General features: G+C 41.8%; 1 protein-coding gene across 1 annotated transcript in view; it reads right to left on the bottom strand.

Annotated features, from left to right (window-relative positions):
- The window catches only part of C6 (complement C6), a 132,007-nt gene that overhangs the window by 16,472 nt on the left and 102,192 nt on the right, over positions 1-13,343 (bottom strand). The window contains exons 15-17 of the mRNA XM_033957775.1: positions 10,548-10,739; positions 4,338-4,425; positions 2,459-2,697 (exon numbers count right to left, since the gene is read on the bottom strand). Coding sequence (XP_033813666.1) covers positions 2,459-2,697; positions 4,338-4,425; positions 10,548-10,739 — 519 coding nt within the window. The remainder of the gene's footprint in view (positions 1-2,458; positions 2,698-4,337; positions 4,426-10,547; positions 10,740-13,343) is intronic.

Here is a 13,343-nt window from a genome sequence, read left to right as displayed (position 1 = left end):
TACTTTTTGTGTGTTTCTGTTTCCTTTTCTTTTCCTCTTGTTATGGCTCCAATTCACTTCAAACTCACTCTCCTCAATGTTATACCCTATCCCCTTCCACGCCACCTCAATCGTCCTCAGTATCATTCTCCTTTTCCTATCCCCTCACCAGATATCTTGTCATCTACCTTATTCTCAGCTCTAAAGCTCAAGCATTCTCTCCCTTCCATTCATCCATTTATTTTCTCTTTGAGCACCACCTGCCTTTGTCATTGCCATCACTATTCCCCTTTGCTTCAATGCACTCTCCTGCTCTTTCTTCTGCTTCCCTCATGGGATGTCAATCCCAACGCTGACCCTCCACACCATATGTTTCACCACATGTGCAACCGCCCCAACCTTATTCCTATTCCTCCCCTTCTGTTCTCCTTTCTCCCTTTCTCATGCATCCTATGGAATGTTCACTCTGCCTCCAACAAACTATCTTACATTCACAACCTCTTCATCTTCCATTCCCTCTACTTGTTTGCTCAAAAATGTGGATTTGCTCTGAGAACTCCACTGCAGCTGCTGCCCTCTCCCATGGGGGCTACCACTTCTTTAATACACCACACCCTACTGACCGAGGTGGAGGTGTTGGGCTTCTTTTGGCACCTTCTTGCAGATTTCATCCTCTTCCCCTACCCTAATCGCATCACCCTTCTTCATTTGAAGTCCACTCCATCCGCCTATTCACTCCTCTACCTCTCTGGACACCTCCCCTTCCTCCTTTCTCATCAAGTTTGACTCCTGACTTTCCATCTTCCTTGATTCATCTTCTCCTTCCCTCATTCTTGGGGATGATCCCTTCAACATTTATGCATCTAAGTTTCTTGCCTTAACCTCCTCATTTGACCTCCACCTATGCTCCACTACCCCTACTCACCTGTATGACCACTGCCTTGATTTTGTCTTCTTCTCCAACTACTTCCTTTCTAACTTCTCCATCTCACTGCTCCCTATCTTTGATCATCATCTTATAACCTTCACAATTACGCACCCTCCCCCCAGCCATGCCCAGACATCACCAACAGGTTTCAAAATTGTCATGCCTTCGATCCTTCCACATTCTCCACTACTGTTTTATTTCTCCTCACCTCCACTATGTTATCCAAGTCTGTCGATGAGGCTGTCCTGTTGTACAACTCTCTTCTTTCCTCTTCACTAGACACCCGTACTCACCCTGTTCCCCGCTGTCAGGTGTGCCAAACCTCAGCCTCAGCTAACTCCCAGTATCTGATACTTACATTCCTGTACCCACTCTGCCAAGCGTCTTTGGCTTAAATCTCGCACACATTCTTACTTCCTTCACTTTAAAATTTATGCTGACATCCTTTAATTCTGCTCTCACACTGGCCAAGAAAAACTACTACATCCAGTTAACTAGCTCCCTTTCTTCCAATCCCTGCCATCTCTTTGCCACACTGAATTCCCTCCTCAAAGCACCCCCTCCTCTGACCACCCATATCCCACCCTTGACCCCACTCATACCTTACCTCCACCATGCCCTGCCCCTGCCTCACACCAGTTCCAGTCCAACCCCTGACCCACCCCACCCCTACCTTTCATCCATTTCATTAGTCTTCCTTCCCATCATCTGTACCCTTATGGCCATCATCTATCTTCCACTGAATCTCATCACCCTTTCAGTGCAAGCTCCATCCCTAAATTTTCTTCCCCTGCCTCCAAGGCCATTCTTCTATCCCTGTCCCCATAGTCCACCCCACCCAGCTTCTCTTCCTTCTTTACCCTTTTTCCTGTATGCCACCCAGGACCAATCTCTTTCTTCTCTCCCCTGCCCCTTCCTATGGTACTGCAACTCTCCCTCTCCCCATTCCAGCATCTCTCCTTCTTCACCCAACCATACCCCGACACCAGAACCTGCACCAATTCAAACCCCATTCCCCAGCAAGATCTGCAGACCTCTCTCTCCAGCTCCCAAATCCCCCACTTACCTCTTCCCCAGCTGCTGCATTAAATCTTTGGGCAGGCTGGCTGCGGCAACAAGGAAAACTGCTACTGCCGGCCTGCCCCAGAAGTCTCCTCTCTGCAAGTCCCGCCTAAGCGGGAACAGGAAGTTGCTGCAGAGAAGCAGCTTTTGGGTCAGGTTGGCACCAGCAGGCTTCCCTCGTTGCTGCTGCCAGTTTACCTGAAGATTCAGTTCAGTGGCTATAGAGGAGGTAGGCGGAGGAGTCGGGAGAGCCAGCAAAACCCAGACAGAATCCCTCCTTTTAAAAAAACTTTCCGGGCACCCAGACAGTTTTCTAAAAAGAGGCCATGTCTGGGGTTTCCCAGATATCTGGTAACCCTAAATTAAGTGCCACTGAATATCAGCAGATAGCCACTCACAATCTAAATCCTTTTTTCTTTGAATGTCAACCCCAGAGTAAACAAACCAGTCACTTCTTCCATTATAGTATGATACCTCTAGAACACATACCTGAACATTTTTCCCAGTCAAGGCAGATATCATATCCACAGGGCTCTTTCTTTATGCTCCATGCAGAAAGATTTGCTCTGTCGATGGCCCAGTTAAGGCTAATGTCCTGGCAGGGACCAGACTGCAGGAAGTAGAACTGCTCATCCTTTTGGCATTTTTTACTTAAGTATTCACAGCTGGAACTTGTAAAGTAGGTTTGAGAAATTGCATCAAACACACATATATCTTCTGAGTAATGACTGTAAAAGGAGAACAAAGAAGCAAAAGTAAATCTTCTTTTAGTAAGAATATGGTATTTTTGTGGATTATATAGGTGAATGGAGGCAGTGTATGCAAATAGATCTCATGTATATTTATTAGGGAAATCCTGAAAACCCGACTGAATTGCAGCCCTCATTCCCCACCTCTGGTCTAATATTTAGACATCTCAACATCCCAATATTGATAGGATGAATGCTACATCAAGGAGTGGCAGGGAGGTAAAATTCCTTGACATAATAAATGACTTCTTCTCGGAGCAACTGGTCAAGGAATCCACAGCAGGAGGAGCTGTTTTAGTTCTAGTCCTTAGTGGAATGCAGGGTATATAGTACAAGAGGTTTCAAGTTTCAGCTATATTAATTATTTGATATCCCGCCTATCATTACGTCTAGGGGAATAGAAAAAAAAAATCATATTAGGAAATATAATCAATAGAACTAATTAAAATAGAGACACAAAAGGGGAGGGGGGAGGAGATAAATACAATATTCAAATAAAAGAAAAAGTCAAACGGGTTTACACAGTAAGGGGGAGGGTGAAGTACTGCACTACTTAGAAATAGATAATTCTTAAGGAGTGAAGGCATCCTTAAATAGAAAAGTCTTTAGTTTTGTCCTATATATGGGTAAGGAGGATTCACTCATAGAGCTTAGAAGCGTGGTCCATAAATGGCCATTTTTTTTGCAGTACAGCCTATGCGGAGTATTGTTCCTTCTATTTTCCGCTGTCGATGCGTCCGGCGAAACGGGATACTGCCATCGGGATTTGATTTCTACATTTGGGACCTGAATCTGCTATAGGACACATCCTTGGACTGGTTAACGTGAGATTAAGTGGCCTTTATTATTTTCCTTCTGTTGCCAGATCATGTGCGACTGTGTCCTGTTGGTCTCTTTGGATTAAATTTACTTCTCTGCAAACCTGCTTTTTGGAGTGAACTTGAATATTACCTATAATAAGTGGAGTTTTTTTCTGACCAATGACTGTTAAATGACCACGGTATTTGCTTGCACTGGTTACAGCCCTGTTGGGCGCTAATGAGGGCTTTTTTCTCCACTTCAGTTTTATGTAGGGCTTTGTTATTCGAAATATCCCCCTGAATAGCAGAAGACAGCAGTGCTTTTGTATATTTTTTGATCATCTGTCTGATCTTTTCCTCTCTATATATTTTCTAGTGAAAAAATAGTCTAATGGTTAGAGATCTGGGCTGAGAACCAGAAGTGCCAGTTTTCAAATGCCACTGCTGCCTCTTGTGATCTTGGCCAGGTCATTAAACCCTCCATTGCCTTTGGAACAAACTTAGGGGTCCTTTTACTAAGGCACGCTAGCTGTTTTAGCGTGCACTAAACAGCTAGCGTGCCTTAGTAAAAGGACCCCTTAGAATTAGATTATAAGTCTTCCAAGGACAGAAAATTTTGTACTATGCTTAGGCCCTCTTTTACTAAGGTGTGCTAACCGATTAGCGTGCGATAAATGCTAACTCGTGCATGTTAGTCTATGGACGCGTTAGCATTTAGCTTCCACTAATTCGATTAGCGCGCGCTAATCAGTTAGCGTGCCTTAATAAAAGAGGGGGGTTAATGTAAAAGCTAGGTTACGGAAAGGAAACACATCTTACCCACAGTCCTCTTCTGGAGACATACAGACGCACTGTGATCCAATCTGCTTTTGCCCTGAGCCACAGCCGCCACTGGAGTCTTCTATTTCTGTAACAGGAGTGCAACATACAATTGAAAACATAGAATTAAATATGACAGAACTTTTTTTTTAATGTTTATACAGTTTCACAACTGTTTATAATTAATCTGCATAGTATAACAATTATTAGCTAAGTTACCGATCTAAGAGGCCATTTTCAAAGTATGAATTTTCAGACAAAGTCTGTGGATACTCTTTACCCATGTTCCTTGCCCCAGTTTCCAAAGAAAAAGCATGTAAGTACAACTTGCTTTTTTTTGCAATTATATACCGTGCGTAGCTTTGAAAATAAATACCGTGAATAGCTTTGAAACTAAAAGCTACATGTTATTTTTCTCCCCTTTCTAAAACATGCCTGCCAGGAATGCAGCTCTAAGTATACATGTTGTACAACAAGGTGTAAAGGATTGGACAGAACCGAGAGAAGACCCAACTACAGGGATTCCTCAACAAACACTTTATTCAGTTCTAGCTGAAACTACATCCAAGATGTGGTCACGTTTCATCTAAATGCCTACCTGAGGGGTTCACAAACTGATGATACAGTCAACGGGAATAAAATATTTCAGCACATTATGGGGCTCAATTTCAAAGCCCCTAGACTAATAAAGTTCCATAGCAACATAAGGAACTTTGTAAGTTTATGTGCTTTGAAAATGAGCCTCCACATTGCATACAAATCTGATGGCATCACTTTTTGAACTAACATTTGTGAAGCCTATGTGGTGATATTAGCAATGTGCTTTACAGTATATGCAATATATGCTTAAAAAAAAACAACAACAACCTTTCAAGTTTATTAAGATTTGATATACCGCTTATCAAGATTATCTAAGCGGTTTTTACAATCAGGTACTCAAGCATTTTCCCTATCTGCCCCGGTGGGCTCCCAATCTATCTAACGTACCTGGGGCTATGGAGGACTGAGTGACTTGCCCAGGGTCACAAGGAGCAGCGCGGGGTTTGAACTCACAACCCCAGGGTGCTTAGGCTGTAGATCCAACCACTGCGCCACACACTCCTCTTTATTCTCTTTGGCTATTTATGTTTATATGGAAGCCGAGAAGAGAATCAGTTGGACCACTAGATGACCGAGGGGTAAAAGGGGCTCTCAGGGAAGACAAGGCCATAGTGGAGAGATTAAATGAATTATTTGCTTCAATCTTCACTGAGGAAGATATGGGGGAGATACCGGTGCCAGAAATGGTATTCAATTCTGATGAGGTTAAACAAACCAGGAGAAAGATCTCCACAATCCAAGTAGACATGAGCAAGCCCCAGTGGAGATACGTAGTAATGTTGGTGTGCAGTTTATTCATAAAATGTAAAAGTATGTGTGGTGGCTCAACACGAACGTGTTTCGGCCGATATGGCCTGCCTCAGGAGCCTTCCTTGAAAGGATCAATTACTTGGGTAAATCACTTCATCCAAGTATTCTAAATTCGTTTAAAGATACCATACGGGTCTCTGCATACATGAAAACCTATATGCGGACGCCTAAGTGACGTCTAAATCACATCCACATAACTCGCGCCTACCTAGCACCCAACTCATACTCATAAGTAGCTCTTCTTTTGCAACACCTATATTTTAAGCGTTAGGTAGATGCGTTAGGCTACTGAGCGGCATGTGATTCTGTAAATGGATGTCTATATCAAAGCCATGCCCATGCCACACCCACACCTATCTCATTAGGCGCAGCTTTTTCCAATGGGCATTCACAAAATTGTGGATACCTATTTGTGAATCGTGCACAGCCTTTGGACATCTAAATTCCAATTATTGCTTGTTAGTGTCGTTAATTGGGCTTATTATCCACTTTATTTCGACGCCTAAGTCGGTGGACGTCCACATTGTGAACGCCTAAAGTTAGGCGCCCTTTACAGAATCTGGCCCTAAGTGTTTCAGAATTTAAGCAAAAAGCTAAGACATATTCATGAGCATTTATAGGTATATATAAGAAAGGGTTTAACTGATAAGAAATATTGATAGGAGGTTGAAGGTTTTTTACCGATGAAGATTTCCCTTTCAAGTTTGCTGCTATAGTTTAAGACTGGCAGCAAACGGGGATCTGAGGTTTTTTCCTCCTATACGATGGTGTTCCGGACAGTTTGAATTTATCTGCTGAGGATTTTAAAGTTAAAGGAGTTACCGCTTTCACCTACATTGCAAACTCCTCAGTGATAAAACTGCTCAGTGATCAAAGACAATAAGAAGATTGAGAGAGTAAATTGTGGTGTAAATAGAGGAGTTCCCCAGGGGTCTGTGCTGGGACTGCTGCTTTTTAACATATTTATCAATGAATACTTCTGTTCAGTCTTTACCTGCGAGGCGCTGGGGTCCGGTCCACAGTTGCAGACAAGGGAAAGCTCGGAAGACCCGTTTTGGAATTTCGAGTTTACACCCAGCAGCATCTACTGCGAACTATCTAGACTCAAAGTGAACAAAGCCTTGGGACCAGACAATCTACACCCCAGGGTGCTTAGAGAGCTGAGTGATGTCCTGGCGTAACCGTTATCCATGCTCTTCAATCTTTCCCTAAGTACAGGAAGAGTCCCGTTGGACTGGAAAACAGCTAACGTCATTTCACTCCACAAAAAGGGATGCAGGACGGAGGCTGCGAATTACAGTCCGGTGAGTCTCACATCAATAGTGAGTAAACTTATGGAAACACTAATTAAACATAAATTAGATAGGATCCTGAACGAGGAGAATCTACGTGATCCCCATCAAGATGGATTTACAAAGGGAAGGTCCTGCCAATCCAATCTAATCAGCTTCTTTGACTGAGTAACAAGAAAGCTGGATATGGGGGAGTCCCTGGATGTCGTGTACTTGGACTTCAGTAAAGCTTTTGATAGCGTCCCACACCGCAGGTTATTGAGCAAGATGAGTTAGATGGGATTAGGTAAAACATTAACTGCATGGGTCAAAGACTGGCTAAGAGGTAGACTTCAGAGGGTACCCTCTCCGAAACATTGGAGGTGATCAGTAGAGTGCCGCAGGGCCCGATCCTATTTAACATTTTCGTAAACATTATCACGGTCTGTATCGAGGTGGAAGATGATATCTTTTTTCTTAAAGGACCCACGGCCACAAGAGGGCATCCCGCAGAAAATCAGGGGCTGGAAATTTCTGGCGACACCAGGAAGTATTTCTTTATCGAAAGGGTGGTTGATCATTGGAATGATCTTCCACTGCAGGTAATTGAGGCCAGTAGCGTGCCAGATTTTAAGAAAAAATGGGATAGGCATGTGGGATCTCTTAGTGGAAGAAGTTAGGGGGGTGGGTCATTAGAATGGGCAGACTTGATGGGCCGCGGCCCTTTTCTGCCGTTATTTTCTATGTTTCTATGAGATAGGAATAACTAGTGAGATAATTAAATTTGCTGATGATAAAAAGTTGTTCAAAGTTGTTAAATCACAAGAGGATTGTGAAAAATTGCAGGAGGACCTTGTGAGACTGGGTATCAAAATGGCAGATGACGTTTAATGTGAGCAAGTGCAAAATGCTGTATGTGGGAAAGATTAACCTGAACTATAGCCACAGTATGTGATACCGAAGGAGTCATGGTTGAGGATATGTTGCAACCCTTAGCTCAATGTGTAGCGGTGGCTAAGAAAGCAAATAGAATGTTAGGAATTATCAGAAAAAGAATGGAAAATAAAGATGAAAATGTTATAATGCTCTTGTATCGCTCTATGGTATGGGGTTGCATCTCAAATACTATGTGCAATTCTGGTCACCATATCTCAAAAAAGATACAGCGGAATTAGAAAAGGTACAGAGAAGGGCAACAAAAATGATAAAAGGGATGGGATGATTTCCCTATGAGGAACGGATAAAGCGGCTAGTGCTCTTCAACTTGGAGAAGAGATGGCTCAGGGGTGATATGATAGAGGTTTATAAAATACTGAATAGAGTGAATTGCTTGTTTACTCTTTCCATAAATACTAGGACTAGTGGGCATGCGATGAACTACTAGGTAGTAGATTTAAAATAAACTGGAGAAAATATTTCTTCAAACAAAGTGTAGAGTCTGGAATTCATTGTTGGATAATGTGGTGAAATCAGTTAGTTTAACAGGGTTTATAAAAGGTTTGGATAATTTCCTTAGTCTATAGGCTATTATTGGGATGGCTTGGGGAAATCCGCTGCTTATTTGGAGGATAAATAGCATAACACCTGTTTTACTTCTTGGGATCTTACTAGGTACTTGTGACCTGGGTTGGCTGCTGTTAGAAACAGGATTTTGAGCTTGATGGACCTTCAGTGTGTCCCAGTATGGCAATTCTTATGTTCTAGCAGTAGTACCGAGAGATTACCACTAGAGCTCATGTGGCCATTTTCTAGATGGAGCTGCTAGCAGCAGGAACAAGTAATGTTGACTTCTGCCCAGGCTACCCTCCTAGACCATCAGGGATGATATGCTAGGCTATGGATGGGAGGGGAGGGGATTCCTGGGAAGGGTCTTATATCAGCATGGGTTATGAGAAGGGTGATGTCAGCAACTGGGAAGGGGGTTGGGGGGGTCAGGAAGGGGACTGATGTTGGTGAGGGAGAGTTAATATTGGCAGGGGGACTGATATAAGTGAGGGAGAGTCAGGAGGGTAGTCAGATCATGCTGGGCCTTAGAGGAAGGGGGACACAATTTTGGCTGCTATCTAGAAGCTATGCAGGTTCTGGCCGATATTAAGTGTCAGCCTAAATGTGATATAGCATAGTTTGAAGTGGCCATACACATAGGTGAAGGCAGGTTGTGGGGGGTAGGGGAGTGTACAAATCGCATGTGTAAATTGCATAGTCAAAAACCACCATACAATAATTAATAAAGGACAACAAACCCGAATCTGGTGGATAACACATCAATAAGAGAGTGGAGAAAATAGACCTAAGAAAATTAGGTACACCATTTCTCTCAAAAAACTCAGTCAACAATCTATGGGACAGAAATGGCAACAAGCAAGAAGATAAGTAAAAGGTTTTCTTTTTGATTAATTGTTCCTGTTTTTCATGAGAGCAGTAGTCCTTTGTATCTGGTGGATTACTGTTAAAAATTGAGTGGAGGTTTTTTAAATGTGACTGATGATGGTGTGAGTGGTTCGACTGATTAATACAGTGGGTGTACCTAATTTTCTGAGGTATTTTTTTCCACTCTTACTGATGTGTTATCCACCAAACTTGGGTTCTCTGTCCTTCAAAAATTGTTATATGGTGGGGGTGGGGGGAGTTGAGAGGGTTTTTTTGTCTTTATAAATTACAGACTACCATTATTTAATTTACACACTTCTTTTGGCAATCTAGGTGCATATATTTATACCAGCTCAATGTCTGGTATAAGCAGTCACACAAATATTTACCCTGCTAAGATACTATTCTATAAATTAAAGTACACATTTACTTTTCTTTATACTATAGGCAGTAAATAGATGCCTTCTTGGTACCTAAAAATAGATACCACTTCATAGAATTACCTTCCACATCTAACTACTTTTTAAACATTGTTAAGTCTTACAAGTGACATTTTTGTCATGTCAAAGAATTTTTATTCATATATTCATTTATCTATACTGTTCTCCCAAAGGAGCTCAGAATGGTTTATATTAATTTATGCAGGTATTCAAGCATTTTCCCCTGTCTGCCCTGGTGGGCTCACAATCTTACTAGCACTGGATAATGTGTAGCTATTAACTAAAGCGAAAGAGAAACCCACGTGCATCTCAGTGACAATACTGTGACATCACCAAGTTATGTCAGATAATCCAGAATGTTGGCTAAGCGAGACTACTGCATAAGTAACCCACGGGGTCAGGCCTAATTAAGATTAATGGACTGTCTTTTTGAGAGCTGTGTTTCCAGCAAAGAACATTGACTCTGTGATAAAGCTGAACATTGGAGTTAAAGATGATATTTAAACTGGTTGGAGCACACATTTAGGAACCCCATCTTCAAATGCAGGGGGGTCATATGACCAGAAATGATGTTGGAAAATCAAGCCCTGTCTAATTAAATGATGGTTTGTTTTTTTTCTCCTAGTATTCACTGTTCCAAATTCTAGCTATCAGTGATTCCAATTCAAAGGATTCAATCATTTTCATTCCGAACCATTCCAATTCTAAGCAGCATTCACCTTTTTCGCAGGCCAGTTGTCTCAAAATAGGGGGCATCCATGATAACGCACTCCCACAGGTGTACTTCTTTTGACCTGTCACCACGTAACCAGTTGAACAGTATAGCTGGATGCTTTCTCCAATGTTGTACTCTGTTTTAAATGGGGAAACTGACACCCCTTCAGATACTGGGGGCCTAGTGCATACTGTCTCTGTGGAGGAAATAATACAACAAAATGTAGGGTAGAAATAATCTGAAATATGCATTACTTTTGATCTAGCTATTTATATCTTCATTAATACAAAAGAATATGTGGAACAAATTGCATACTTTCTTGACATAACAATTGTTTTCTCAGGGGACAGAACATACTGTAGATGAGATGTAAAATGTTTTTGGTCTAAACTCAAGCTGGCAAATGTACTCACAAATGATTCAAGTGCTTTCAGTCTGAAGTAGAAAGATCATTTTCAGTAATTAGTATGTACGTATGACAAAGTGAACGGCCTTAGCCTGGAACAAAGGAAATACAACAGGTTTCCCACTGCTACATCTACAGTGTACTCACATTCTTGTTGTTTTCGCTGCTAAAATTCTCATCTATAATTTAGTGCTTGACTCATTTTTTTTTTTTTTTTTATTTCCTTTGAGTTCCAACTGTCATGCTGTTACAATGTCCAAAACGCATTTGCACGGCACCTCAATCATGTCGAAACCCACGATCACATTTCATCTGCTCTCAGATTTTGTTGGCTCCCCACTTATTTCTTGATCCTGCCTTACCTTCCCAGTCAATAAAATTCTCCTTAAGACTGTTACTATGGGCTCTTTTTACTAAAGTGCGCTAGCATTTTTAGCGTGCGCTACATTGCCGCGCGCCAAAAACTAACGCCAGCTCAATGGAGGTGTTAGCGTCTAGCACGCGCGACATTGTAGCGCGTGCTAAAACTGCTAGCGCAGCTTAATAAAAGGAGCCCTATGTGTTTCTCTATAGTCATTGTTCACTGTTTTCTGTCTGCCTCGCTTAGTATTTCAAGATCCTGCCTCGTCTCTATTACTCCCACACACCTTACCACTTCTAAGAAAGCCGCTTTCCACTTCTCTCTTGCTAGTATCTGGACTAGCCTTCCTTTTTCCCTTTACTGTGTGCTATTCATGTTTCCCTTCTTTTGACATGCAAGTTGAAAATGTAGCTTTTCTCCTTATTTCTATAGCAATTTTTCCATCATTGACAATTTAGAATGCTAGTATTCAACCTCACTGTCAACTGTACCATATTTCTCATCCCATTCTTTTCTATTTGCTCCAATATCTATTGTGTTTCTTGATAGTGACATTAAAGCATTTTGGAAAGCATTTGCATAAAATGAAAGTTCTAGAAATTTCCATAGAACTATCTCATCAAAACATTTCACTGAATCAAATTTTTTTGCTAATTTAAGTAAACTTTTTTTGAGAAAGAAAGAGAAGAGCCAATAGTTCAGGGGACAATAAAAGAGCAAAATAGAGGCGATTTCTTATTCTTAAGTCAGCCTGCAATATAATATTTAACATCAAGTCCCTGAAAGGCTGAGAAGCATCATTTAACATAGTATGGGTCATGGGGGTCCTTCTAACTTTCCTTCTTGCAAGATTTGAACAATAGGAGAGGGTGATTGTCGGATGCAGGAAGTGTGGGTGGAATTCAAGGTTATACAGCTGATGAGCACAAACCAGTGCCATATAAAAATGCACAACCAATTTTGCCCTTTCTTGCTTTTTTTTTTCTTTAATAAAGAATGTTTGTGTTTCCCCCCTAGTAATCTTGGAAATGGATTACAGTTCATAGACAACGGCGCGAAAGACAAAAGCGCGCGCCGCACAAAATTACAGTTTTTAGGGGCTCCAACGGGGGTTTTTGTTGGTGAACCCCCCCCCCAGTTTACTTAATAGACATCGCGCCGGCGTTATGGGGGGCTTGGGGGGTTGTAACCCTCCACATTTTAATGTAAATTTAACTTTTTCCCTAAAAACAGGGAAAAAGTTAAGTCTTCAGTAAAATGTGGGGGGTTACAACCCCCCATAACCCCCACAACACCCCCACAACGCGGCGCGATGTCTATTAAGTAAAGTGGGGGGGTTCCCCCCAACTCCCCCCCGTCGGAGCCCTAAAAACAGTAATTTAGAGCGGCATGCGCCTCAACGCTGCGCTCAATTGTCTGGGTGCGCCTTTGTCCCGGCGTGCTTTTGACCTGACACCATGGATTACAGATACTCTAAATCCTGATCACCTTCTTTGTGATAGAGTCCTTATGTAATTCCTTGATCATAAATGCAGTTTTCAGATCAACAACCTTTTGCAAAAATGTGCATGTCCAGATTCATCAGATTTGGAAATGAAAACAAGACGGGAAACATATAGCAAGACAAATGTATACAAATGTGCAGATTTAAACATGCATATGATCTGTTAAAATGCCTTAAAATGTTGATGTATGCAAAGTTGGTTTAATGTGCATTAACTTGTAAATTAAGGTGCATATAATCAATCTATGTGCTTTTACTGCACCTTAATTTCCAATGGGAGTAACTTACCTGTAGTAGCACAATATCTCAAACTGGTCACGCTTAGGGTATATGAATAATGCTTTTTTGTGATCAACCTTGCAAGCAGTATCATTCACTCTGCCCAGGAGCATCTGGCTGCTAAGCCACAACTCAATGTTCCGAGGTCATTTCATAAAGGGTTGCCATTGTGTTGATGCCCCCCGTCAATCAAACTTGATACTCTCTGGATAGAACAATACTGCCAGCTTTTTGTTGGTAGAATTTTTCC

The sequence above is a fragment of the Geotrypetes seraphini genome, chromosome 1 (assembly GCF_902459505.1).
Source record: "Geotrypetes seraphini chromosome 1, aGeoSer1.1, whole genome shotgun sequence".
NCBI classification, from domain to species: Eukaryota; Metazoa; Chordata; class Amphibia; order Gymnophiona; family Dermophiidae; genus Geotrypetes; species Geotrypetes seraphini.
Note: the sequence above shows the minus strand (reverse complement) of the source record. Positions and strands in the feature narration are given on the sequence as shown.